Source organism: Rhinichthys klamathensis, unplaced genomic scaffold (genome assembly GCF_029890125.1).
Source record: "Rhinichthys klamathensis goyatoka isolate OS25496 unplaced genomic scaffold, OSU_Roscu_1.1 h1tg000310l_1, whole genome shotgun sequence".
In the NCBI taxonomy this organism is placed as follows: domain Eukaryota; kingdom Metazoa; phylum Chordata; class Actinopteri; order Cypriniformes; family Leuciscidae; genus Rhinichthys; species Rhinichthys klamathensis.
The window spans coordinates 1,260,197-1,288,080 of NW_026606828.1; the positions used below are offsets into that span (position 1 = coordinate 1,260,197).

A 27,884-nucleotide genomic window follows, 5' to 3' on the forward strand; every position below is an offset into this window, starting at 1 on the left:
GAATAGTTGAATAAAGTCGTTATTTTTGTTTTGTTTTTTCGCACAAAAAGTATTCTCGAAAAAAGTATCCAACATGAGGGTGACAGAATTTTCATTTTTGGGTGAACTATCCCTTTAACAGAACATGCAGGCTGCTCTTGTCACTATCCCACAACAAACAAATTCTTCCCAGGGTTTTTAGTTCTCTGGTATAATTTTCCTTAGTTTTACATGCCTTAATTACATTGCAGGTCTACAAATGCTGTTTGAGAAACTAAACGGACTACTCATCTCAGGTTAATTTCTCCGAAGCCTTGTAAAGTAACGGAACATTTCATTTAACTCATTTAGGTCTTTCTAGAACTAGGCTTGATATCAAATTTCATGTGAGTTCACTTTCATGCCAGTGTGAGGTACATCATTTTCAGGAAGCCGTCCAGTTCGGCTGGATTCAGGGCTCGTAATGGAATTGGCAGGTTAAGCAGAAAGCTGCAGGTGAAATGAACAGCTCACAGGAAATAGGATCCATTAGCCCCCGGGGCGCATGACTGTAGCACAGACACTTCGCTTCACACTTTAGTCCCACACTTAGGGCTTAATTCGTCTCCTTCGCTGAACCTCCAGAGAGCGATTGGACTGCTAAACTCTCTCCTCTCAGAAAGAGGACAGGAGTAATGACAGGGGTCTGAATGATGATACACCCAATCTTCTCTGCTTGATCTTTTAAAGGATCTACATAGGAGATTCGGAACTTTTTAGTGTATGTATGTGTATTATCCACTCAAACCCGTCTATGTCTGTATTGTCCTCGCAGTGGGACCCTCAAGGAAGCCCCCAGACCAGCTTGTCGGCCGCTTTGCTCCCCCACGGCGCTCCACATCCCGGACAGACGCTCCATCGCTCCTCCGTTCCGGACACAGAGGGCTTCCACCTGGGCAAGCCTGACCCCTACGACCTCTATGAGAAGTCACGTGCCATTTACGAAAGCAGACGTAAGTCGGTGTATTCGAATCATTTATATACATATATATTTGCTTAAAAATGAAGCATTTTTTGGACCGTTAGTTTTTTTTTGTTCTCCCCAACTTCTCATGACTGTATTGCTTTTGGATGTTTTACTTTTGTTTTTTGTTTTTGTAATTAATTTTGAATTCACAAAATTCTAATTACTGGTATATTGTTATGTTATGTTATGTTATGTTATGTTATTTAGTTTTTTTCACATTATATTAATGACTATGGAAAGGCTTCATTTTCATAAATCATGTCACAATTAGAAAAAAGGCTTTAATTTTCTTCAATCCAATGACAATTTCTAACTCATTTCTTTTCATTTGGGGTGAAATATGAGCCTATAAAATTCTTGACAGGTTCCTTGAGATTCGTCCCACACATGAGCCTCAATAAAGCATAAAGCCATTTGATAGTTCAAAGTATTTTTGAACATTTTGAATAAATAGTTTGAAGCTTTCATTTCTCATTCGCACAGAGCCAATCCCACCTCGGACGCTGACAGACTGTACAGGCAAGTCTTTTGTGCTGCTTCCCCTTTCTTTAAGTCACAGAGCACATATGCCGTTAGTCACATTTCAATGGCTAATTTATGTAACCCATGTGACTTTAGGGCTCTATATTTAGCTCTCTGTCTACCACCATACTCTTCTTCTCCAGTACATCAGAAGGTTCAGCCGACCTACATAACGTGTGGCGTTCTCTGATTCCTCAGCTTGTGGTTCGGTTTAGGGATGGTTTGATGTTCCTGAAGAAGCCCTGATCTCTGCTTTTATGTCAAACATACCGAGGAAGCAGCATGAATTGGGTGCGCTTGATCTAATCTGTTATTCTTGTTCCTCAGGTGTGGAGTACCAGGAAGTGGAAGTGCACCTGCTGCGTGAGAAGACCGGCTTCGGCTTCAGGATCCTGGGTGGAGACGAGGCGGTGCAGGCTGTGAGTCCGGAGGCCCGTGACAAGGCTCGTATGGGGCAGGATAAACAGATACTGGCTCATATCTGTACAGCTCCACGAGCAGCAGATGGAAACACACCTGACAAATTCATTTCCTTCAGCTACTTATAAGACATTAGCAGTATCGTGTTTTTTTTTTAGTGCATATACCATGACAATATGATGGTATATGACTATAGTGGCTATTATAGTTTTGAAAATTTTACAGTAATTATTAGAGCTGGGCTGTATAATGATATACATTACCATTCGAAAGTTTATGGTCAGTATGATTTTTTTAAAATTGTTTGTTGAAATAAGTCTCTCATGATCATCATGGCTGCATTTATTTAATCAAAAATACAATAAAACATTAATATTGTGAAATAATATTACAATTCAGAATAACTGTTTTCCATTTTAATATATTTTTCAAATGTAATATATCCCTGTGATTCAAAGCTGCATTTTCAGCATTCAGCATAATGTGTATATAAAATTGTGGGGATGCATTTCCAGCAAAATTATATTTTGAGATGTACAATAATACTACTTACTCATAAGGAGATATTTTCACTATAATGCCCAGCTTTAATTGTTTTGTTTTTATTTTTGATTTCAGTTTTGATCTTGGATTTTCCATAAATAGTTATCTAATTTTCTTTTAATTTATTTAATTTCAGTGTTTTCCTCCATTTCATTCCATCAAAAATCGTTCCATCTGCCTGTGACGAGAGACACAGAACCGTGATTGGTTGTTTTACATGTAAATCAGACGTGTTGTTTTGACAGAATACGTTGCTAGTCTGAAGCCAGGCCTGAGAAATATTTGAAAATGTGTACAATTTCCAAAAAAAATATGAGAATATTTGGTCAAATCTTAGTGCTTTATTTTTTTTTTTAGTTAACAAAATTGTTGTTTACTGCTAATTTTCTTCCTCGTAATAGTTATCATTAGCAATAACTCTAACCTTGTTCAGTACCAAGGAATATATCAAATATTATTAGCATCTGATAGCATTTAAAGCAACTGTAGCCTATATAAGGTGTGCTGCTTTATTTTACACAGATTCTGAGCAGAATTGTGGCTGTTTAAAGCCTAATTTGTCATGGATTTCCTTGGATTTCAAATGACAGTTTATTAACGGTCGTCTCTTAGTTAGTTGTCTTTGGTAATCTCTGATATTTTAATTTACTTTTCTTAAATAAATACCAGCAGTTAAGCGACTTTCTGTCAAGCTAGATATGTATAAACCCATCAGCTAGTCAAGAAAACAAGTTAAACATGTAATGTAAAACTGGTGACGATATTATAATGAGACTGAATGTCGGTTCATATTAATGTGCTGACTGATTTTTCTCCACAGATTGTGATCGGAGCAATCATAGAGAACAGCCCCGCGGAGCGCGATGGCAGACTGCGTCCAGGAGATGAGCTGGTCTCGGTTGACAGGATGCCCGTGGCGGGGAGACCACACCGCTACGTCATCGACCTCATGCACGCGGCTGCACGAAACGGACAGGTCACCTTGACCGTCAGGAGGAGGGTTCTGCTGCAGCAGGGTGAGCAAAACTCTCCAGTGACACAAAACAACTATTATATCCTTAAATCCAGTCTGGAACTACACAGTCAGGGTTTATAGAACAACTTATTCCTCAATATGGGTATTTAGGATGAGTTACATGGTACAAGACAAATACATTTTGTTGTTTTTTTAATAACCCTATAAAGTCTACTGTATCATATTTGATAGGCAAATTTCTAAGGCCTCAAAATGATTCAAACTTTGCTGAAAACCCTATTGTACACAATCACAGTCTGATTGATAGTTTATACTTTTCAGCAAGTAAGAGGCCTTTCAGTATCATTCTAAAAACAGGTGTCTTTACTTTTATTAAGTAAATATCAGAATAACTTTTATATTGTTTGTAATATTTCAAGATGAACACTTACTGGACTGAAGCAACTTGGGTTAAATTGATTATCCATATATATTTTTTTAGAAAAATTATGTTAATATGCAAGCATGAAATATGAAACATCAGGCTTTTGGGGAACATTTATTTGTTCATCTCTCAATTATCATGGCATTATATATTTTGCCCCCACAATGAATTCTACAGAGCTTTGATCATAAAACTAAGCAATTAAATGTCATGTTAATAAGACATATTATTGGGAGATGTAGAGTGGCAACTGACATTTATATGCACTTTATGTAAGTATTCTCTTATACTGTTATAAAGATCTCATTGATTTACATTTCAAGCTATCAGAATTTCATCTTACTTTCAGGCCATATAAATATCAGCATCTGCACCAAAGTTCATATTTTTGCTCTGTTAGTTTTTTAGTAAGTATGAGCTCCATATCCTCACTATATCATATTATATGAGCCATAAAAGCCTGATGTATCAAATATACTTAACAAAAAACTCCTATACAAACCATTTTTTATATATATATATATATATATATATATATATATATATATATATATATATATATATATATATATATATATATATATATATATATATATATTGTTGAAAGGTTCAATCAAGCTGTTCAATTTAAATAAATGTGATTTTTCTGATTATTTTTCATACGTCAGGCTTACGTCATACAGTGTTAATGGTTAATTACATTATCAAGAAGTAAAAGCGTTATTTCTGTGTCATAGCTTGAGTCACATTGCTGTGGTGTGTGTTTGCATTGGCTGAGATTGTGTGTGCTGCCACCTGCAGGCCAGCCGTGCGAGGAAAACGGTGCAGCGGCCAATCAAAGCAGTTCTCCCCACGCTCATGCAGTGTGCCCGGTCAACTTACCCCCCACCACTGATGTAGTTATACACCGCAAGGAAAGCGAAGGCTTTGGTTTTGTCATCATCAGCTCCCTCAACCGTCCAGAGACCACAAACACAATAAGTAAGTCCCCTCTTCACACAGCTGTTACCCTGATGCTCTGGTGAACACTATTGCATTCTTTTACACATGGTAATGTTTTAAAGTGAAGATGTATTGAAAGTCTGGGATCAGGCCCTATAACATACAAGACAGAGTCCACAAGGTGTAATGATAAAAAAGTCATTACCTTTCAAAGGAAGGAAGCTGATGCGTCTTATCCACATTTGGGTGAATTTCACAAAACATGTTTAAAAAAAAATCTGTTCGGCTCCTATTCCATCCCAAAATAATTTAAAAATATATATTTTTTTGGTTGCATATAGCAAATGAAGCCCTTTTTTAAAGAACTATTAAGATTACTATTAAGAATATTTATATTTATATAAAATAAATGTATAATAGTAATATTGATACAAATATATTGTTTATATTATTATATTTATTATTATTATAGCAAATGAAACCTATTTTAGTACCATTAAGATTACTATTGAGAATATTTATAATATCAATCTAATCTAAATTATAAATATAAAATAAATGTATAATACTAATATTATTAAATATTTTTAATTATATTAATATTAAATATGCATTATTGTTATTATTACAGCAAATGAAGCCTATTTTAGTACCATTTAAGATTACTATTGAGAATATTATTATAGTATTTTTTTTAATAAATGATCAATTAATAAATATTTATAACAACGAGACTGTGATGACAATTCAGTTACAATGTTAAAAAGAATTAAAGCTACTAAAATATACTTAATTCTTTTTTATGGAAAATATATATTCTTTTTATATTGCAGGGAAATATGAATGTCTTACTATAGTTTTTGAAATATGAACAAAATATTTGACATGCGGTTTTCATCAAATTCACCATTCATATGTTTTGTAGCTGTGCCACATAAGATCGGCCGCATCATTGAGGGCAGTCCGGCCGATCGCTGTGGGAAGCTGAAAGTTGGTGATCGTATCATGGCTGTCAACTGTCAGTCTATTATCAACATGCCTCACGCTGACATTGTCAAGCTGATCAAAGACGCTGGACTCACTGTCACCTTGCACATCATCCCAGAGGAAGGTATGATCAGAGTATGTTACAATAAAGAAAGATTTCTTTCTTTTTCCTTTGAAAACACAATCATTTTGTGCCCTAGACGTAAACGGTGCTCATTCGGCCCCTACATCGGAGAAGCAGAGTCCCATGGTGGCCCAGAAGCACAGCCCTCAGACTCAGTCCAGCCCAGCAGCCCAGCAGAGCCCGAGCGTGGCTCACCCCAGCCCACCAGCGCCCCACCCCAGCCCGGCCACCACACAGCCCAGCCCTCTGCTGATGGAGCCGGGCCCTGGAGCTCCCCACAGCAGCCCACCGGTGACTCAAAGCAGTCTCCCTGTGAGTCAGCCCGGCCTGGAGGCCATGCAGACGGGCTCAGTGGGGACTCAGGCTGCTCCTGTTGGGGATCCAGGCATCCCGGGGGTTCAACCTACCTCAATCGGATCAGTGCCGGTGCCACCACAGCTGTACCTTCATGACACCAGGTACTGTTTGCCCGAATATATAATTGTCATGTCTAATATAATATTAAAGCTTGAACAGAAAAGAAAACATGAACAGAAAAGGTTGTGAACTGTAGGCTATACTTCCCTTTATTATACTGTATCTAGGTAGATTTCATCTATCTATCTATTGTCCTATCGTTCTATCTATCGTTCTATCCATCCATCCATCCATCCGTGTCTATTCAACCATCCATCCATCCATCCATTTATTCATATGACTGACTGTTTTTATATTGTAAAGGTTTTTTGCCTTGACATTATTTTTCATCACAGTTAAGCACATGTATATTGCATAAAGAAAATGAAGACTGTACTAATTATACTATTTTATACTGAGAACCCCCCCCCCCCCCCCCCCGTTGATTTTTGATTTTTAAAAATTGTACGTTTTACGTTGATTTTTAAAATTTTAAATAGTTACAATTTAAATAGCATTTAATGTTGTTTTTCATTGTGGTAATGAGGTTTTTTGGACAAATTGTACTTCATTTTCACATTTCAATGCAAGAAATCTTCACTGGTACAAAATCAGGTTCCATTGTTTGCAAAATATAAAACATAAATGAATAGTGTTTTTTTAATTAAAATGATTTTTAAATTAAATGAAAATACTAAAAAAATAAAATTAATAAAAAGATAATATATATATAATTTCATATTCTACTTTTGACTTTTGGGGTGAAATGATTCAGGCATGTTCTTGACATGCTTCATGAGATTGACCCATCTAAATCTCTTCATTTTTATTCTTGTTTTTGTTTGTTTTTTCTCCCCATGTGTCCAAGGTTTCTCTCAGGTAGTCTTCGGGCTCAACCCAACTGCCTTGGGCAATCTCACATAACTCTTCAAGCATCTGCTGTCTTTCACTCGCACCAGCCCGAGTAACATCACTTAACACTTCAAGATAAATTATTTACCTCTTCAATAATACATGCTTTTCCTCTCAAGCAGGGTTGGCTCAAGACTTCTCTGATTTATGCATTATGAAAGATGGGAACTGAGACTTGATAAATAGGGCCCATGAGCAAAGAGCTGGTCACATGGTCCGAGAGAAGAAAAGGTCATCGCTAGGCGTAAAATACATTCACAATATGTTGTTTTTATTGTACATAAGACGTAATAGTATTCGAAGCAACATTCTCAGAGAGTTAGGGTGGTTTGAACTTGAATTCTGTGGGAAACGTGTAGTGAATTGTGGGACAAGATGGCTTCATTTGATCTTGTTGGTAACTGCAGGTCGGAAGTAAAAGCCAGGCAGGATGTTAAACCCGATATCTGCCAAGCTGCATACACAGACTACAGACAGCCCCCGGTGGACTACAGACATCCACCTGTAGCAGACTACAGACAGCCGCCCAGCATGGAGTACAGACACCCTCCTGCTCTGATAGACTACAGACAACACTCCATCGCCGATTACAGACCACAGGTGAACCTGCTCGTGTTATCACAGAAAAATAATATTTGGTTACACTTTATTTTAAGGGGTCGTTGTTACAGTGTAATTATATATTTAAGTACTGAGTAATATTAAGCAACTACAAGTACTTACTGTAGGGTTAGGGTAGGATTTGGATTTGGTTGAAGGTTAGTTGCGTGTAATTATGCATAACTTACTGTTATTACTATGGTAAGTATATGTAACAAGGACACTGTAAAATAAAGTGTGACCTAATATTTGATATCCAGAGGACGGAACAATAACAGTACAATGGAGCTGGAAAATCTCCATTTAAAGCACCATGTTTCATCTCTTCATCTGTTTTTGCATAAAAGATATAGAGCATTTGTATTTGTTCTGTACTTGTTATGCACTGAATAAAATGTTATATATGTTACATACACTGCCGTTCAAAAGTTTTTGATAAGATTTTTAATGTTTTTAAAAGAAGTCTCTTCTGCTCGCCAAAGCTGTATTTATTTGATTAATAATATTGTGACATATTATGACAATTTAAAATAACTGTTTTCTATTTTAATATATTTTCAAATGTAATTTATTCCTGTGATGACAAAGCAGAATTTTCAGTATCATTACTCCAGTCTTCAGTGTCACGTGATCCTTCAGAAATCATTCTAATATGATGATTTGCTGCTCAAAAAACATTCATTATTATTATCAATGTTGAAAACAGTTCCTTTGAAAAATAGAAAGTTCAAAAGAACAGCAACCCCCCCCCCCCCAAAAAAAAAAGAAGCAGAAGAGACTGATCAAAAACTTTTGAACGGCAGTGTGTATATATATATATATATATATATATACACAGAATGTGTTTACAAGTATTTAAATGCATTTTTTTATCTCATATAATGATTTTTTGGTCATTTTAGTAATAAGTAAATAAATATAAATTCTTATTAAATGGGATAAAAGCTAAATAAAAGTCAAATGTGGGGGTTGTCTTGAAAAGCAGCGTGCCACACTTCAATTTTTTATTTATTTTTATTTTTCTAGGACTATGACTATTTCACTGTGGAGCTGGAGAAAAGTGTGAAGGGATTTGGCTTTAGTATCCGCGGGGGACGGGAATATAAAATGGACCTGTTTGTGCTGAGACTGGCTGAGGACGGACCTGCGATCCGCAACGGCAGAATGAGGGTGAGAAAACTCTTCAGACACGTGCATTCTGAGATTGTCAGTTCAAACTGGCTTTCGATAATTGCACTTTTACAAATGAGAGTCTCACTCTCAAACTGTTAAGATCTATGTTGAACGTTTCACCCTGTGTAGAAAAAAAAACGCATTTATTTATGTGAAATTATATTTGGCTTGTAGCATATACTGCCGTTCAAAAGTTGAGTTTTTCTTGTTTAAAGAAATTTACAGTTTTATTCAGCAAGGATGCATGAAATGACGGACCCCGTCTTTACGGGGTCTTTACGTAAGTCATTGCTTTTGCGTTTTCTTGCAAAGGTTTTTGCGAGGGAATGGAACGTTTATTTGGGGAACGCAAAACATTTGCGAGAGAATGCAAAAGCAATGACAATTTATTTTATTTTTTTCAATTCTCTTCTTTTTCATTTGCTATTCAACAAAGAAAAAACGTTTCCACAAAAATATAAAGCATATTAAGCAGCACAGTTTTCAACATTGATAATAATAAGAAATGTTTCTTGAGCAGCAAATGATGAGTAACGATGCTGAAAATGAATGAATTACATTTTCAAATTCAAGCAGTTATTTTTAATTGTAATATTATTTCACAATATTACTGTTTTTACTGTATTTTTGGTGAGCTGAAGAGACTAAGAGACAAACAAAAAAAAAATGGTACAGACCCCAAACTTTTGAATGGTAGTGTATTTGCACTTATTACACGACTCTCTAGAATACTTGATTCTGATTGGTCAGTTATCATACAATAAACACCTTCAGTGTGATGCAAGATCCTGACTCAAAATATCCCCTCCGGATTTTCCTCATGTCCGCAGGTTGGAGATCAGATTATTGAAATTAACGGTGAGAGCACGAGAGACATGAGTCACGCTCGCGCCATCGAGCTCATCAAGGCCGGTGGTCGTCGAGTGCGTCTGCTGTTGAAGAGGGGCACGGGACAGGTGCCGGAATATGGTGAGTATCGCAATACACACAGCCAAAAGAAAAGCTTATATAGCAACTTTTCAGATGGACATAGAATTGATAATCATGATTTAAAACTATAAACCTGCTGATTTTGGCCAAAATAATAGAGCGAATGCTCATAAATGCGCTTATTGGAGTGCAACGGGGAACAATCGCTCAAGCGCTACACTGTGATCTTGACGGTTTGCTTTAGCTGAAAGCTTTCTTTGATAACTCACTATATCAATTAAACCTTCAGTGAACTTTCATTCAGTGATGTAACGTCTGGTAGCCTGTAACCAGTGTTTTCTTAACTCCTCTCTTCTATGAGCTGCTCTGTTTTTCTAACTCTTCTGTGCAATGCAATAGTTCAGTCTTTTACTTCCTGTCCTGTAGGAATGGTATCTACCAACCTTTCCATGTGCATGAAAAGCGACACTCTAGCCTCACCCTATTTCTTCATAATGGGACACTCTAAAGACACGGTTCGTGGCATCCTGCATGTCTTTCTGCTTGCGTTCTTCTATAACTGTAATATTTTCTCTCTGTTTCTGTTTGCATTGGCACGCTAGCATACGCTGCATGTCTGAGTATTTTTCAACTAGACTGTGATTGGTCGCAAAGTGTGTTTGTGTGTAGTTTTGCGTCACTGTGAATGTGTGCGTATGACAGTGTTGGGGAAGCTCTGATGGAAGCATTAAAGTAGTTAAATTACAATCAAGCTTCCCATTACTAACAAAAGTAGCTAAAAACATTGAAGTTATTCAAGGGGCAATATTTTCAAATATATGACAATAAGATTATTTATTGAATTATTTCTAAATTACCCAAAAAACCGATAAAATTATGGGGATTAAAAATATGGGGGTGGAATTTAGCAAAGGGTTATTTATTTTTATTTAATTCTGTTTAAAATTAAGTTATTATTACATATTTAAACTATATATTTACATTATATTTACAGGATTTACATTTACATATTCAAGATTCAGAAATATACATTCAGAATTTTCATTTACATTTTCAGGAATTATAACATATTTATATATATTCAGATTTACATAGATATATTGATCATTTGCATTTATATATTTAGAATTAGAACTATATATTCAGATTTGCTTTTATATTTGCAGGATTTTCAGACTTGTAACTACAAATACACGATTTACATTTATATCTATATATTTATACTAGGTATGTATTCAGATTTATAAGTAAATATTTGGATTTACATGTAGATTCTTATGTGCATTTATATATCAGCGTTATAACTATATATTCATATTTGCATTTATATTTTAATAACTTCCTTTATGATCTATAAATATAAATTCAGATTTCATAGAATTATTTCCTGTTAGGCCCTTCATAATTTAAATAATTAAATAACATATACATTTTTATTTATATAAATGTTTATAATAAAAATTATGTATATATACATATGTGCTAAGTTGAAAATACAGTAATGAATGTTGTATTTCATAAAATATTACTCATGAATCATTTTTAGAAGTACCGTATTTTCCGCACTATAAGGCGCACTTGAAAGCCTTTAATTTTCTCAAAAAACGTCAGTGCGCCTTATAATGCGGAGCGGCTTATATATGGATGGTGAACACACGTTCACCAAGACGCGGAGACAGCGCCGGCCGACTTACGCCACTATCTGGCAATGGATCGTGGATGCCTGGGCTGATATATCAGTCTCCTGTGATCCGAGCTTTCACGAAGGCTGCAGGCAGGAATAATCTCTTTATTCAGCCAGCTCACATACCCGTATTTACTTCCTGTTTTCGGCCGAAGTCCACAGTAGTTGATTGTCGAGTTCGCGCGCGCGCGCGATCAAACCTCCTCCACGTGTTCAACATCTGATTCGGATGAAATATCCGAATCCGAACTATCCATTTGAGCTGATATTCTCACATAGAGAACACCACACAGCACCGTCATCGGCTGACAGTCTGAGTCTCCACTGTTGCTTAGTTACCAATGATCGCGCGCGCACTCGACAATCGCCTACTGTGGACTTCGACCGAAAACAGGAAGAAAATACGGGTTTGTGAGCTGGCTGAATAAACATCATTTTTATTCATATCTTTCACATTTACTGGAGTCAGATTCACCGTGTTCACTCACATGGCTGTGCACTTGTAATGACACATTAAGGTTGTTATAGAGGCTAAAAGCAGGTTTAAAACTTTTCCCGTTTAAGTCAACAGGGTGCAAATTTTAAAAAGAGGATAACACGGTGTAGGCAACACCGGTTTTTGTCGTTGTTATCTGTACTGACAGCACTCCAAATTTACCAAAAATGAGCTCAATGTTAAAATTGACCGGAGTTTTCCTTTTTAACGTTTGAACAACGTTACCATGGGAGTGAACGGAGTTGTCAGAACGCTTAATAAAGTTTGACTTGATCTGACTGTTTTGTTGACATCTAGTGGATGCATAACGCAAACGCAGTCTAACGTTTGACTGCAGTATCTTATGCGCCTTATAATCCGGTGCGCCCTATATATGAAAAATGTTCTAAAATAGGTCATTCATTGAAGGTGCGCCTTATAATCCGGTGCGCCGTATAGTGCGGAAAATACGGTAGTTAATTTACATAAACCATCTAAACGAACCAATTCACTAATATGAATCAAACTTACCAATGTTACGGATGAGGGATGGTATCATTGTGTAACGTTACATGTTATGCTGATGCTAAATTACCTTGTTACTGGAAATGCCACTAAAAAGTTTTAGTCCATTGCTCCCCAACGCTTCTGTTGTGTCCACTGGCAGTAACCTTGATGTGCAGTCAGGTGTATCGGGTGATTCACTGGTTCTTTATGTTTCCTGGTAGACAGTGCCGCCTCCCGGAGTGCTGTCTCTCCAGCCGCCCCTGCCTTGTCGGAAGTAGTCTCACCCCGCTAGCGTGACATTGCCCTTCGCCGTCACCTGTCATCTCATCCAGCCTCAAACCCTGGACTTTCAGTGGCATTCTGTGACAGTCTGGACCAATCACAGCACCCCTCATGGTCAGTTCTGTGGGGCTTCGCCTGCGGAACAAAGGGTGGCAGGTCCACCTGTAAGAGCTGTGATTCGAACAGCCTATAAAACAGAGAAGATGGATCATAAAAGTCGAAATATTAAGAACAGATGGAGACACATCGACCTCAAATGGATTGTCGCATCCAACTTGCTTTTCATATAGTCGCTGATCCAAGAGTTTTTCTGAACGATCCAGATGAACGGCAGCCAAAGACGCGTGGCTCGCCCTCTCGCTGTTTAATTCTGGATCCAGAGCGGAAGGGGAACGAGCCGAACTTTCAACACCTCGTTCTTCCGTTCTGTGGACCCGAGCTCTCTCTATTTGTTTATCGTGTAGAGGTTGTTTATTTTTTGTATCATTTCAAGATGTTGAGAACGAGCCCCTAGCGATACTGGGGGTCAAATATCGCAAATATATGTGTAGCATGAAAAGAGATTCCCGAAGAAACACACAAACTTCAGAGTTGAGAACTTCAACGTTTTAGTATTGAGTTTCATCACATGTCTGATGGGAAAAAAAACCCGTCACCATAGACATTGTAAAACACTGACAGTAAATATAAAAGGAGGCCGCCATGATGGAGATACAAGGTAAAGTATCACGCCGACCCATTCGGGCTGAATTATGGGAGGTAAATGCATATCAATCGCCAAATCTGCCGCATGGACGTATCCCTTTAGAACCCAAGACAATGTGTTACATTAGTATGGTTTAGTCTATCGATGAACCCACCCAGCCAAACGTTCGGTTAGATCGCGAACTGAACCGAAGAAGGACCGCAGATGTTTCTGAAGCCTCAGTGCGTCACTCCGGCCTCGTCGGGCCTGTACTGTGTGCCACCACTGTGGATTTGGGGTGCCATCTTACACCTCACAAGCTTCATTCCCATGTCTCTGATGGCTCCGTAGTTCATGGGAGCTAATTAGCGGAGCTAATTAAAAAAGGAGGGAGTTTTTCAGGGCAGTTTGGTCTGAGACCAGGAGACATGTATAGTCTTTTACCGTGTCTTAACCAAGTGCGACAAAACAATAATTTGCCTATTCGCTCCAAATGCGAAAAAACACCTCTAGTCAGAATGTATTAGATGTGTAATAAACAACAATGTGGGTTTTTGGACCATTAACATGCCAAGTACCCGTAAATGTGGATTTTGGACTAATAAGATGTAATTATGGGTGGGGCTACATACATGTCAATGTGAATTTCAGACCAATGAGATACTTATGGAGGGGGCTATATATGTGTAAATGTGGATTTTGGACCAATAAGATGTAATTGTGTGCGGGGCTACCTAGCATTTTTTCCATTTACTTTCTTAATGCACATTCCTGGTGCGAGATTTTGGTACCATATCGGTTATTGGCCGATTTTGATATTGGGTATTTAATTTTGATTTAATAACACTATTAAATGTGATCTTTGGCAAACCTCACAATGAATATTATTTTTTCATACTATACATTATAATATTGTGATGCCTAAATTCACTTGTAGCATTTTAAAATTATTGATTTTTTATTTTTTAGGGTTTTATTTAAACAAAATGCTATGGAATCGGTTATCGCACATAACGTGAACTTTAAATTCCAGTCACTTTTGGTTTATCGTTGGACACTCACACCTGGTTAAGACACGGTTAAGGTTCAGCTGGGAGGCGAGGAAAAGGGGTGTTTTTAAGTGATATGGGCATGATCAGGGTCTCTCTAGCATGAATGGGTGGGACCCAGTTGTATGGGGCAGAGTGCCTTACTGGCAGGAAAAAGAGCAGTATGAAATATGCATTTTACATAAAAAATAGCAACATCTTAAGAGCTGATTTTTTGTTTTCACCTTTGATTTCAGGGTGACAGACTTTGCCAATTTTTTCTGATCTCGTGAAAATATTTTGTTAGTGAAAATGTATAAAGATCAAAAATTCTGATCTGGCACATGTGGACAGCGTTATGAGAAAATAAGGAGATAATATATCAAGATTTTGTGTTTTATCCAAACCTCTGTCATTCGGACCTTTTCAATAGAGGGAGGAGACTGTGTGTTAATGCGTTTCATACGGTGATAGTGATCAACAGAAACATTTACAGTGATTGAATCGGGTTCGATGCCATGCAGTGTTTCACCTCTTTTTGTATTCATTTAATTGTGAAATTGTCTTATGCTGCTCAGCACCTGTCATTCTGATCGCAGGCTGATAACTGTGCCAATTCAATTGTTTTGGAGGTATGTGGAATGTATTTCCGGATTTTCAAGCGGTTTCTTGAACTACAGAATATCCTGAAACTGCATCCAGAGATGTATTAAAAATGTTGCATATCAATTTAAGCTTATCACATTCCTACTTCTGAACACTGCAAAAAAAAATTTCAATTCAGTCTTAATTTTGTCTTGTTTTCCTGTAACATTTTCTAAACATCCTTAAAACAAGTTTAAGGAATAGGAATGAAAATTATCCAATAATTTACCATAAAGCCATCCTAGCTGTATATAACTTTCAGCCAAACACAATCTGAGTTATATTCAAAAAATATCCTGGCTCTTCCAAGCTTTATAATGGGAGTGAATAGTAACTGAGATTTTGAAGCCCAAAAAAGCGCATCCATCCATCATAAAAGTAATCCACATGGCTCCAGGGGTTTATAAAGGCCTTCTGCAGAGTAAAAAGTGTTTTTATATAAAAAATAAATCTATATTTAAAACTTAATAAACTATAATCACTGGCTTCTGGCGGAAGAGTGACCTCTGACCCGAAAAGTACATTTTTCTTACAAAACCCCATATGTACACCATTTATAGATTACTCAATCCAATGAAATGGAAATTTGTCATACTTTTGAAATGTGTAAATAAAAAAAACAACAGATTAAGTGTATCTTGAATTAAGTTTATTTTAGTTTTAGGTTACATTTATGCTTAAAATAAGAAACAAACTACTTGCTAGTGGTGTAAGAAAAATAAGCTTATTTCAAGATATATAAAATCAAGTAGATTCATCTTGTTTTAAGGATGTTTTTGATGGAAAACAAGAGGAAAATAATGAATCAAAAGTTTTTTTTTTGTTTTTTTTTTGCAGTGGAAACAAGATAGTGTATATTAGTAATGTGTGCCACAATAAAATGCTCCCTGTTCATATCTCCCTGATGATTTTTGTAGCTAGCACATAATATCTGTCGTCTCCATTGATTCCATCATCGGGTGCAGTGTGCTAGAAGAAACTGCTGTTTACATGGAGAGACAGACTGCGAGAAACGCTGAAGGAAAAGGTAGATGCATTTATTGCACAGCTCATAGCTTTTACTGTTTGAAGCTGTATCCTGCCTGCTGTGAAAATAAGACAAAGAAAAAAAACAAAAAAACATTTTATATTACGGAAGAAAATATTGAATCTGTGAAAGATGGCACGCACCGGGGCCCATTCAGATCAATATTACTGTCTAGTGTTAGATGTGTATTTACCTTGTACAGCTGTACTCCTATAAATATGGTTTAATGTATTATTGATAGTTTCAAAGACTAAGTGATCAAATATTTTTATGAAATGCAACAGTACGGATATAATAAATTTTGCTAAAATCTTGTTTACCTGTATGATATTCTGATATACTGTTAAATAAACTCTGACAAGGTCTAAAGTTCTTTTTATAGTTCTGATTATACTCATGTCTGATTGTGTGAGCAGTTATTCATCGTACTGAAAAATAATTAAACGCACTTGACACTTGAATATTTATGTATATGTATGTGTGTGTGTGTTTATATTTTTATGTTTATTTGTGTGTGTGTGTGTGTGTGTGTGTGTGTGTGCGTGTGTGCGTGCAGTGCAGTGCAGTAACTGATTGCATGTAATCTGGATTACGTAGTATGTTTTAAAATGCTCATAATCAGATTACAGTTAGTTTTTTTATGAATTACATATTCACACTATGACAGTAAATTATTCATAATTTATTGATTCTCCCGAATTCTTTTTTTACTCTTAAATTTTTAAAAATCCTATTGTGGATCCTATTGTTAGAAGGGCCATGTAAAACAATTTGTGACGCTTCTACATTTGGAGACACCTCTCATTTACACCATTTATGAGTTGAATAAATAAGCAAGTTACTTAACACTGCTGATATATATCTGTGAAACAGTGTGTTCATCCTATCCAGAGACCTTCACTAATTATTGATCTGTACAAAAGTCTGGACAAACATATTTCAAACATGTGCATGTTCACAGTTCTCTCAGATGATGGTCACATTGACATGCAGGTAAACAAATAAAATATTCATATTTTTATTTTAATCATTATATTTGTTTAATCATATTTATTTATCTTCTGTTTTCAAATGATTTATTCATTTTCATTTTTATGATTTAATTAATCATAGCTTTTCATCAACTCACAAGCCCTGTTTTTTCATTAACCCCAGTTTGAGAAACCCTGGTAATTCTTAACTCTTTCCCCGCCATTCACGGACATTTCCTGCTTTCCCTGTTTTCACTATGGGGTTTCACTTTTTCACTATCAGACATCTTCTGAAAAAGACATGTGAAGAAGAGGCAGAAACAAGCGATAGCGTAAGCATATGTAAAATAATGAGATATAAAAGCAGAGGGTCTGTTCTTTCTTTTGATATTTTGCATGTTCAGATATGCATACATCAAAATATTCTGAGGGCAATGAACCTTTTGTGAAAATTATCAAAAATACTGGTGGTGACTGGCAACTTTTTTTTTAAACGCTGGCGGGGAAAGAGTTAATGCATTTCAAGTTGTTGATAATTTTTTTCCAATTTCGGAATATTTTTCCAATGGAATATTTTTTATACTATATCAATAGTAATCCCATCCAAATCTAAGTAATAAACGAGTTAGGTCAGAAGTAATTAAAAATTAGTCCGAATGAGTAATCTGGGTTAGGCTACGTTACTAAATACTATTTGTCATGCAGTTTGTCATCCGTAACTGGATACAATTAGCAAATAATCTGCCCAGCTGTGTGTGTGTGTGTGTGTGTGTGTGTGTGTGTGTGTGTGTGTGTGTGTGTGTGTGTGTGTGTGTGTGTGTGTGTGTGTGTGTGTGTGTGTGTGTGTGTGTGTGTGTGTGTGTGTGTGTGTGTGTGTGTGTGTGTGTGTGTGTGTGTGTGTGTGTGTGTGTAAGGATAGATTTTTACATGAAAGCCTAATGTATTTTCAGGAAAAGTGTATTTTTCATAAATGTCACGTTTTACACATGGTTTTACAGTTTTATATATATATTATATAATTATTTTACATATGCTTACGCTATCGCTTGTTTCTGCCTCTTCTTCACATGTCTTTTTCAGAAGATGTCTGATATATATTAGTGTATAATTATATAATTATAATTATACGTTTTCTTGTGAAATAACCGTATATTGTTCTCCAGACCACAAGGTGGCACACACAACATTCATTATCTTAAAAACAGTCAAAGAAGAATTTAAAAACAATATTTCTTGGCTGGTTCGGTACAAATGAATCGTAAACTACATAATGTCCGAAAAGCCCCGACACCTTCCACTCTGGATGGTGAAATCTGACGTTAAATGCAGTAAAGATAAAGAAGTGGAAAAGAAGAAATCACATAAAACCTCAAAACAGAGAGCGAAGAAGCGACGGAGGTAGAAACACCTTTAAGAACTATCACTTATTAATAATAATGTGAACGGACCTTTCATGAAAAAATGTTTTCGCCCAATGTCTTTCTCAGTGTCGTCACGTACTGGATGAACGAGAGGGAGCTCGTGGAAACAGCGCTCAGCATTTTGAAGGATAATAAGGTAAAAGGATTTTGACTCTCATATATGAATTATTTATGGCACATAATGATACATACCTATTATTATTTCTCTTATGAATCAGTCATGTGCTAGAGATGCAATGCAGGCCCCGGAGGAGGTAATGCTCATTCCAGAGACAGATGAAGACACGTCTGACTCAGATGTACAGGACAGGACATACGTTTCAAACATTGCCGAGCAAGAGACTGTGCCATATGGACACTGCATGGAAGAAAGTACCAGTACAAAACCAGACTGCCATTTAAAACCTTATCCGGATGCTTCAGGAACTTCAGAGAAGCCTGGCGTGGATGATGAGGCTCTTGAGCTTGTTCGGGAGATTTTTTTCACATAATTTAAGCCTAAAGTTACACAAAAGTTTTGTTACAGATAATATGACCAAATATTTTAAGAAATACTTAATCATTTACTAACCCTCATGTCTGTCTGGCTTGCTTTCTTATGTGGGACTTAAAAGAAGATAATTTGAAGAATGTCCCGGTTGCTCTTTTCCATACAGTTAAAGCAAACGAGGACTGGAGCTTTCAACTTTCAAAAAGTGACATAAAAGTAGTTCAAATGAGTCGCCATAACCACTTTTATGATCCTTTTTTAGTCTTTTTGGAGCTTGACAGCTTTTTAATGAATTATGATGAACTAACAAACTAAACAAAGGTTTGGAATGACATGAAAGTGAGTAAATTACTTTTTATTATTATTACTGTCTCTTTTCACATTTTTATTGCAATCTAGTTATGATTTGTATGGTCTGTATGTGATCTGCTGGTAACAAGGTTGATGCTTGAACAAAGGTCATTCCTAAACCAATTTCTCTGGTAATTGGCATTTGCACACTTGCACTTTCTTGGGTCTTTTGGGAAAGAAAGCAAATGAGAATGTTTAATTACATGCAAGAATAAATTGTATATTTATTCATTTGAATAAAAACCCAACTAACCTCAGGCTTTACATCCTTCAAGAGGCGCCTAATGTAAGTTTACGAGGACAAACTATGAAGTCAAGATTTTTTTTTGCTGCTCAGGAGACAAGAACAGACGGTACTGACACTCAAAAACAGATATCACAGGTGTGCAGGTGCATAAGAAAGTGTTTTTATTTGGACTCTCAGAAGACACGCTGAATAATAGGGAAGAAAACATCCCAATCCTGGGGAATGTCATGTTAAAATTCATAAACTAAGCAAAATACACCGACAGGATGTTATGCGTGACTGTAATTTGTCTCCAGACTACAAATTCTTTTCTGATTTAATCATTACAGCAGGGAGCCTAATTGAACTAGAAAGGGCTTTGGCTCAAGAGTCTGCATCAACAGTGTGATCTTTAATCATGCAAATATAATGTGGGAAATGATTTAGTACATCAGAAAGAATGTTCAATATGCTTTAAATGAATTATTTCACACAATCTCTTAAAATGCATATGAATAGAAAATAATCAATCCTTCCTGAGGTGGAGATCTCAGCTCTGGCTGGGGACAATCATTACAAACATCCCAGCCAGATGCTAATACTGTCGTGAATGGGTCGTGTCTGAAATGTTCCTGATGCTACTTCAGTTCATATTTTAAGATTGTATTAAAAGCCACTTCGCCTAAGACTAAATTGTCTGATAGTCAGATCTGCACTTTTTAAAAGGAGTATTTCATGCAATCGAAGACGACGATCAAATTATAATTTAAATACCTGCATTTAGAAACATTTTAATAAAAATATAAGATGTTTTCATGAGTGCAATAACATTAACAAGCTTTTATGCAAGAATCTTTCTATAACAAATGCACTTTAAAAAAAGCTATCCACTGATTTAAATTCATCGATTTTCGCACCAAACAAAATTTTCTGGGGAAACTACTAATTCATGAATTCATACCTGTGTAATGTTTATTGTGTCAGTGCAGTTGGATCTTTACAGTAACACAAATGACAGTCAACCTCAATATCATGTATTAACTGAATCCTTGTGTTTCAGATTGAATAGTGACTGAATTGATCTTGATGTGGTGAGTAGAAGAGCCCGGCTAGTGTTCGGTGTTCTCAGAAAGAAGTGGCGTCAGGCTGTTCATGTGGCCATCAAAAACACTCATCTAAAGACAAAAGACAACATTAAGAGTCGATGCTCAGTTCCAAAACATTTGAAAAATGATGCATAAAAAACCCCAGCTACTACTTACAGTCTTTGGCTTGTAAACGCCTAGTTTAAAACGACAGCAGACCACGTCTACGCAGAAGCCAACCAGACCATGTAACATGCCTGCAGAAACAAATCACAATCATGGAATCATTTCAAATGAGATATTTTTGATTAGCAGATATCTTTCCATTTACCTGTCGTTGAGAAAATGCCTCCTATGATGCCACAGAGGCGCACGAGGAACTGCCACAGGGGCATGTGCTGCTCTGTCACCTTTACCATCAGAGAGCTGATGTCGTACTTCATAAAGATCCCAGAAACCCCATGACTCCCCGCTGCGTGGTTTATCACTCGCTCCTAAAGGAAAGAGAGTCCAAATGTGGCATCAGTGATCATCCTTAGCAATCATGCATACACTATGCACTTTTTAGAATTCAACTTTGTAAAATGTTGCAAATCGTGCCAGTTTGATTTGCAACTTTAATTAAAACAACAGATGGTTATGAATATATATTTTGAAGCCGTCTGTACCCGTTCAGTGACTGAATACTGGTGTGTGTCCGCTGACAACTTGTACGTCTGCAGTTTTGTGGGCACAATGGTAATAAAGTACTGGAACATCTGATTATCTAGCAAAAAAAACAAAACAGGGTAATCAAAAATTTTACTTTCGCTTATATTGTCAATCTGACAATATAATTAAAGGAAAAAATATACTGAATTTGAAAATTTATAAAATGTTCAGACTTTTGGACCCCTATAATTTTTATACTATATATTTTTAAATGATAAATTAATATAAATGATAAATATTATTTATAAAGTCATTCATATAAATAATTGTTTATACTGTATTTATGCTAATCCAATAAGTTTATATATATTATATATATATATATATATATATATGCTGATAATATAATTTGAATACATTTTTTATTGAATTAGAAAAATGCCAAAATATATATTTTAAATAAAATATTTTATATATATATATATATATATATATATATATATATATATACAAACACTTTTTTTTCCTGAAATTTTTGATAAATGTTAAAATCACTTACGATCTGCGGACACTTTTTCTGTGCCATCTAGTGGATTTAATATGCCTGGTATTTCCTCTCCAAAAGACAGATGGTCTATCCGATGGGAGAAGTTGTATGCTGAAAAATTAAACAGTCCTCCTTAGTAGCGGACTGACCTTTTGGACATAAATCTTAAGGTACCTTTTCCTTTTTTAGTGGAACAGATGTTGCCTTCTAGTCTGGATGCAAAAGCACTGGATACATTTTGCATAGAATGAGCCATTCAGAAAATATCTGCAGCACCAAAACCCACTTCCAGAACATGCATATGAACAGACTAAGTTAAGGTCTGAAGAAGCTCTTCAGCTTACTCTCATGGCTGACCAGGGCCGCTAGATGAGCATGACCTCGAGGGTGTGGGATGGCCCTGAAATGAACATGAAATAAGAATATATACAGTTCAGTCTCATTCAAAGGTGTACATCATCTGACTATATCAACGATCAAATGGACTCTTCAACTGACATGCATTTGAACTAAAAGTAAGTTTGCAGTACTTAAAAACAACTTTTACTGGAGTCAAAATGTGATTGGATAGAAAAAACAGAATGAAACGAAACATACTTGCCAACAGTGATGTGGAAATTTCCAGCTACTTTATTAACATAGAGGTGTCCATGAATCCGGCAGGAATTTAGAGGCTGTTTGGGGTCATCTTCCCTACACGGTCAACAAACAAATCACATACACACTATGAAATCAAAATGGACAATTCTATTTTTTATGGAATATTGCAGTATTTATTATAAATGATTTATCCGTGCACATTTTATTATTTATGTGCCTTCTTTATTTAAAATAACTTCCCCTCCCTCTTGCAGCGTCATCTCTTCTCTTCTCTGATGATGCGTTTACTGGCGAGAGGGCGGGACAAACTCACATAAGATTGACCAATAGCAAACCACAACCATCCAATCAATTCCCGATGGACAAAATCAAGCCCCGGCCGACATATATATGTCACAATAGGAAATAAAAGACTATCAAAACTTCCATTTCATGCCGACTTCACGTTTGACATGTGGTGTAACACGTTCTCGTACAGGATTCTGACCTGGGTGGGAGAGCAGTGGGGGCACCTTTCATGACATTCTTGAACAGAACATCCTGGAGTGAATGTTCCTCACGCAGACGGTCCTGAATGAGCAAAAGTGTTCTGAGGGACACGAAAAGGATTTTTCTCTTTATAATTACATCTTTATATTGACAAATATATGACATTACAATTGTGTCCTAAGGTCACAGGTGACAGGAACCACTTTGGAGGTTGAAAATGTAATCGGTATAAACAAATGTACCTGTGCCAGATTCTCTGCTGAGGAGAAAGGTCAAAAACAACCTGCGAAAGAGTCATAAACATGTTACGGCACCGCTCTAAAATATACTAGGAAATAAGTAACTTCGGGTACATACTCACGGGTTCATACTGCAGGCCGTCAGATGCCACCATCGTCTCAGCGAGATCCAACACATCTGCACCAACAACTGAAACAAAAAATTCTAAAGATTATTGACAAATTTATGCTGCAAGTCATACAACACATGACTACAGAAAGATTTACTTACATTGGCACCTCATGGCAACTGTAATATCAATATTAATTCGTAGTTTGCTGCAAGATGAAATAAAATGTTAGTGTTTTTATTGCACATCTATATTATATGCAGATACAAAATAACAATTTACTGTTATGTTAAAGAGTCACCTAGTAAAATCTTTATCCACTTCATACTCGTACTTCATCCAGGTGTCCCTATACACAAAGAACTCAAAGAAGGCCAAGAGTGCCATCGCCGTGAAGGCCAACACAGACACTGAGAAAGAAAATCACTATTTAATTTGATTTAAGATGTTTCAATTCAGTATCACAGTAGTTATATTTGATAACAGTCAGAAAGGAAAAAGCATTCTATCTATCTATCTATCTATCTATCTATCTATCTATCTATCTATCTATCTATCTATCTATCTATCTATCTATCTATCTATCTATCTATCTATCGTTCCATCCATCTAATACACCAGGGTTATAATACTTAACAAAAACTAAAACAATAAAAAGAAAACATTTTCTTGACTTAAAATAAACATTAACTAAAGTTAAATAAACATTTATTTTCAGCAATTTGACAATTAAACATTTCTCATTTTCATTAAGTATAACTTGAACTAAAAAAAATAAAATAAAAAGTCATTAAAACTATATATACACAACTTTTAAAACAAGTTAAGAACTCAAGAATATTAAGAACTCATTCAAAATATTTATTTTATTCAAAATAAAAACTAACAGTATATCAACTACTACTGTACTAACTATACTATATTACTACTTATACAAACAATTAAATAACACTGACATACACACATGCGTGTATTTATGTAGTCTCTTTAAACCAACCATCATTTGACAAATGAAATCTCAGCTCATCTCACCAGTTCCTCCACTGGCTGTTGTCTCCACATAACTCTCAGGAACCTTGGGAAAAGCATCCAACTCCTTCACAAAGTTCAGGGCTTTCTTTTTGTTCAGCCTCCTCATCGTCACAGCAGTTAGCTGTAATCTTCCTCATGAATTTAGGCTGCAATTCATCATTTGTACATCAAGAATTGCACATTTATGAGCAGTAATTACAATAACTTTCTATGTTATTAGCATACAATGCTAAATATGCGAAACGTTCAAATACATATAAGATTGTAAACATTTTTTAAAGTGAATTTATTTCAACAATTTGTATGTGAAGGCTCGTTTATCTCAGTTGTCTATGGTTACTGTTAGCCACTGCTAGCCCTGCACTTGTCTGGCTTGTCATTTTAATTAGTCCGTTCTCTACTTACCTTGAAATGCTATTTTAAGTGCCTCATTGTTTTTTAAAATACAGTGTTTAACTAAATAATCTTTTACATTGAGGTTTTAGTGAAATAACGGACAGACACGTAGAGGACTCAGAAGAGGGACGCTGATGAGCTGAAGTCGCGAGCTTCCGGTCCAGTGAATTATGGGAAATGTAGGAATTTTACTGTAATAAAAAAAATACGTGGAAAAGTGGGTGGATTCGGAATAGAATACTAGCTTACTACTAGTACCATTTTTATTGTTATGTTTTAGTAAATAAATAGTAAGATTAGTAGACTATTCAGAATTTAGAGAAAAATCCAAGTAAACAGAGTCTAATTAAAAAAAATCTGACAGTCACAGTTACAAAGCTTTTATTCATGACATGCATTTCTGAGTCAAAAAATAATAATACTAGATAATAACTATTGCGGTTTTGAACATGAAATATTACCCAACACCAGGTAAACATGTCTGTATTTAATCGTATCATAATCATCTTTGGAATTGTTTTATCTGCACAAAATAGTTTAAATAAATTTTCTAGGCTATTACCACAGCAGTCAATGTACAGTTGTAACAGAAAACGGAAAACTGAAAATAACACCAAATTAGTAGCACAATTTTACACAGTACACATTAAACTGTAGACTTGCATCATTAAGTGGCATCTGGATGTAGTAAACGCCATATTAGAAATTTAAATGTCAGCTGAATCGGGACCCTCGTCCCGTAACACTGCCGGTTCATGACTGTCAGAGGTCGGTGTGCCGGTGTTCTCTTGAGAGGGGTCTTCAGAACAGCAGCTAATGGTGGGTGATATCACATCAGGGCTTGTGTCACATGACTCTGTGCTCTGTTCGGATGTTGCAGTGGCAGTGATGGTGGTGGCCACACTGGGAGGGATGGGGTCAAACTCATCATCATCATCCTCCAGGTTGGAACATTCATTGATGTCTTTTGGAAACAAAGTGGTTTGATTATACAACACCAGCAAAACTATAAAAAAATATTTACATTGTACACTACCATTTAAATGCTTGGGGTACTTAAAAAGATGAAAAATACAGTAAAAACAGTAAATAATATGATTACAATTTAAAATAGCTGCTTTCTATTTGAATATATTTGAAAATTTAATTTATTCCTGTGATCAAAGCTGAATTTTCAGCATCATTTCTCCAGTCTTCAGTGTCGCATGATCCTTCAGAAATCATTCTAATATGCTGATTTGCTGCTCAAGAAACATTTATAATTATTATCAATGTTGAAAATAGTTGTGCTATATTTTTGAGGAAACAGTGATACATTCTTTTTCTGGATTCTTTGATTAATAGAAAGTCCAAACATCATTTATTTGAAATAAAAATCTTTTGTAATATTATTATTAATCTCTTTACTGTCACTTTTGATCAGTTGAATTCGTACTTGCTGAATAAAAGTATTATTTTCTTTAAAAAAGTCTTACTAAACCAAACTTTTTAACTTTAATGTACATTGGTGTTTTAAAAAAAAATTATATCAGTAAATATTTGATATTGAATTGTGAATGTTGATTTCTGTATTTTTTAAGATTATTTTCAGAAAGATTTATTTTATTTTAAGATTTATTTTAAGAAATAATGCTAGATTATTGCAAAAAAAAGTAATTATAAGATTTAAGATTGAACTTGAGTGTTTTTTTAGACATAAAAACATTGTTTTAACATGGACACAAATCTATTGACTTAGTTTTTTGTTTTACTTCTTTATTTACTTTTTTAATATCTAACATGTGTCGGTTAAAGTCCATAACATAATTATCTAGAAAATAATTATCACCACAGTATTAATCGTAGTGTATCACAATATAAAATAATGCACAATAACTTACTGCTAAAGGCCTCTGGATATTGTTTCGCAACCTTGCTTTTTAAAGTCCTGAGGAAACACAAAATCATGTTAGGAAATGGATTGTTACACCATACGTTGTAATATTATTATTAAACGTATGTAAAATAATATATTTCAGACATTATTTGCACTTTCTACTTAAACAATTTGGCCAAAATTTTATCAGGACAACCCAGCTAGAATGTATTAATGTTATCATAAGCCAAAGCTTGCCTGTAATGGATGTAAAGAAATGTACACATTAGATCTTAGTTGTCCAACATTACCCTAATTCACCATATAGTTACTGGATATAATACCTTATTCGTCTGAAGATGCTGTCCAAGTCTTTCTTCATCTCTATTAATGTACGGGTGTGCATTAGAAAGTGTTCATTCATCTGTTGTAAGCGCACATTGGACAGGCCATTGAAGTTGATCAGCATCTCATTGGTCTTCTCAAACCGGTCCAGCCTGGAAGACATGCAGCAAAATCAGGTTAAAACCCTAGTTCAAAATGCTGCCTGGGTAGGTCACTCACTAGATAGGGAAACCCACATATGTCTCTGAGCTTGAATGATGGCGTTCACATCCTCAGAGTTCACCATGCTGAGCATCCTGTTACAGAATATTCCCGATGCGGTGGGCTCCATGATGACGCTTTTCACAAAAACACAAGATATTAGCGTTACTAATTAATCAAAGTAGTACAGTACAGTACAGTACAACAAGTACAGTCGCTTACGTGGTAAAATATTCACTATCTGACTCAGTTGGTTTAAAAAAAAGTCTTCATTTGATGCCAGATTCGCAGTAGTTTTGACGCAAATGCACACACACTTTTTTGATATATTTGTGAAACGATTTAACAATTTACCACAGCGAAAAGCAGGCAGACATTTTTGTTGTGATATTGTCACATGATCACATGATCACATGATAGTGAGGTAATGTGGGAGGCGGGATCACGGAGATTTTCTAAGCGTTGATTGGCTCTCCAGAAAGAGCGCCGTGTTTGATTTTTATCAAAATTAAATCAAACACGCGGGATTTATTTTATATGGTTGAATAATTTTGTTTCATATTATTTATTAAACAACAATAAATAATTCCTGTTTAACACACTAATTA

General features: G+C 35.7%; 4 protein-coding genes across 10 annotated transcripts in view; 2 read left to right on the forward strand and 2 right to left on the reverse strand.

Moving 5' to 3' along the window:
• Positions 1-13,976, forward strand: part of magi2b (membrane associated guanylate kinase, WW and PDZ domain containing 2b) — an 88,162-nt gene extending 74,186 nt beyond the window's left edge. Inside the window, exons 11-21 of one of the 4 annotated variants that reach the window (XM_056270965.1) lie at positions 794-971; positions 1,835-1,950; positions 3,291-3,486; positions 4,672-4,851; positions 5,738-5,923; positions 6,000-6,381; positions 7,639-7,831; positions 8,858-9,001; positions 9,835-9,973; positions 10,361-10,449; positions 12,822-13,976. In XM_056270965.1, coding sequence (XP_056126940.1) covers positions 794-971; positions 1,835-1,950; positions 3,291-3,486; positions 4,672-4,851; positions 5,738-5,923; positions 6,000-6,381; positions 7,639-7,831; positions 8,858-9,001; positions 9,835-9,973; positions 10,361-10,449; positions 12,822-12,878 — 1,860 coding nt within the window. In that variant the 3' untranslated portion in view covers positions 12,879-13,976. The remainder of the gene's footprint in view (positions 1-793; positions 972-1,834; positions 1,951-3,290; positions 3,487-4,671; positions 4,852-5,737; positions 5,924-5,999; positions 6,382-7,638; positions 7,832-8,857; positions 9,002-9,834; positions 9,974-10,360; positions 10,450-12,821) is intronic. The other 3 variants (XM_056270962.1, XM_056270963.1, XM_056270964.1) reach the window with 3 other exon arrangements.
• A 4,463-nt stretch (positions 13,977-18,439) lies between these two features.
• On the forward strand, positions 18,440-19,457 carry si:ch211-127m7.2 (uncharacterized). The gene is made up of 3 exons (XM_056270978.1): positions 18,440-18,636; positions 18,726-18,795; positions 18,878-19,457. The coding sequence occupies exons 1-3, from the start codon at positions 18,509-18,511 to the stop codon at positions 19,148-19,150; spliced, it is 471 nt and encodes a 156-aa protein (XP_056126953.1). The 5' UTR covers positions 18,440-18,508; the 3' UTR covers positions 19,151-19,457.
• A 428-nt stretch (positions 19,458-19,885) lies between these two features.
• ergic2 (ERGIC and golgi 2) lies at positions 19,886-24,998 on the reverse strand. Of its 3 annotated transcripts, none has more exons than XR_008809489.1 (14): positions 24,480-24,823; positions 23,749-23,857; positions 23,609-23,655; positions 23,460-23,527; positions 23,341-23,381; positions 23,097-23,198; positions 22,607-22,702; positions 22,354-22,409; positions 22,022-22,120; positions 21,480-21,577; positions 21,143-21,305; positions 20,989-21,068; positions 20,688-20,901; positions 19,886-20,656 (listed from the first exon to the last, which is right to left on the reverse strand). XR_008809489.1 is itself a non-coding variant. In XM_056270971.1 (14 exons), the coding sequence occupies exons 2-14, from the start codon at positions 24,583-24,585 to the stop codon at positions 20,836-20,838; spliced, it is 1,131 nt and encodes a 376-aa protein (XP_056126946.1). In that variant the 5' UTR covers positions 24,586-24,625; positions 24,885-24,998; the 3' UTR covers positions 19,886-20,835. The 3 variants fall into 3 exon arrangements, 2 of the variants coding, with proteins under 2 accessions (XP_056126946.1, XP_056126945.1); XM_056270971.1 differs by adding an exon at positions 24,885-24,998 and having other exon boundaries at positions 19,886-20,901; positions 24,480-24,625; XM_056270970.1 differs by having other exon boundaries at positions 19,886-20,901.
• A 584-nt stretch (positions 24,999-25,582) lies between these two features.
• kxd1 (KxDL motif containing 1) lies at positions 25,583-27,680 on the reverse strand. 2 transcript variants are annotated; one of them, XM_056270976.1, is made up of 5 exons: positions 27,499-27,680; positions 27,312-27,413; positions 27,075-27,227; positions 26,756-26,802; positions 25,583-25,839 (listed from the first exon to the last, which is right to left on the reverse strand). In XM_056270976.1, the coding sequence occupies exons 2-5, from the start codon at positions 27,404-27,406 to the stop codon at positions 25,583-25,585; spliced, it is 552 nt and encodes a 183-aa protein (XP_056126951.1). In that variant the 5' UTR covers positions 27,407-27,413; positions 27,499-27,680. The 2 variants fall into 2 exon arrangements, with proteins under 2 accessions (XP_056126951.1, XP_056126950.1); XM_056270975.1 differs by having other exon boundaries at positions 27,631-27,677.
• Between the last annotated feature and the right edge of the window lie 204 nt (positions 27,681-27,884).

Coding starts and splice junctions, on each gene's coding strand:
- si:ch211-127m7.2 (XM_056270978.1), top strand. CDS start 18,509: ATGTCCGAAAAGCCCCGACACCTTCCACTCTGGATGGTGAAATCTGAC. Junction 18,637..18,725: donor AGAGCGAAGAAGCGACGGAG/GTAGAAACACCT, acceptor TGTCTTTCTCAG/TGTCGTCACGTACTGGATGA. Junction 18,796..18,877: donor GCATTTTGAAGGATAATAAG/GTAAAAGGATTT, acceptor CTTATGAATCAG/TCATGTGCTAGAGATGCAAT.
- ergic2 (XM_056270971.1), bottom strand. CDS start 24,585: ATGAGGAGGCTGAACAAAAAGAAAGCCCTGAACTTTGTGAAGGAGTTG. Junction 23,858..24,479: donor AACAGCCAGTGGAGGAACTG/GTGAGATGAGCT, acceptor TTTCTTTCTCAG/TGTCTGTGTTGGCCTTCACG. Junction 22,410..22,606: donor TTCCACATCACTGTTGGCAA/GTATGTTTCGTT, acceptor TGTTCATTTCAG/GGCCATCCCACACCCTCGAG.
- kxd1 (XM_056270975.1), bottom strand. CDS start 27,653: ATGTCTGCCTGCTTTTCGCTGTG. Junction 26,803..27,074: donor AGCATCTTCAGACGAATAAG/GTATTATATCCA, acceptor GTGTTTCCTCAG/GACTTTAAAAAGCAAGGTTG. Junction 25,840..26,755: donor ATATCCAGAGGCCTTTAGCA/GTAAGTTATTGT, acceptor TGTTTCCAAAAG/ACATCAATGAATGTTCCAAC.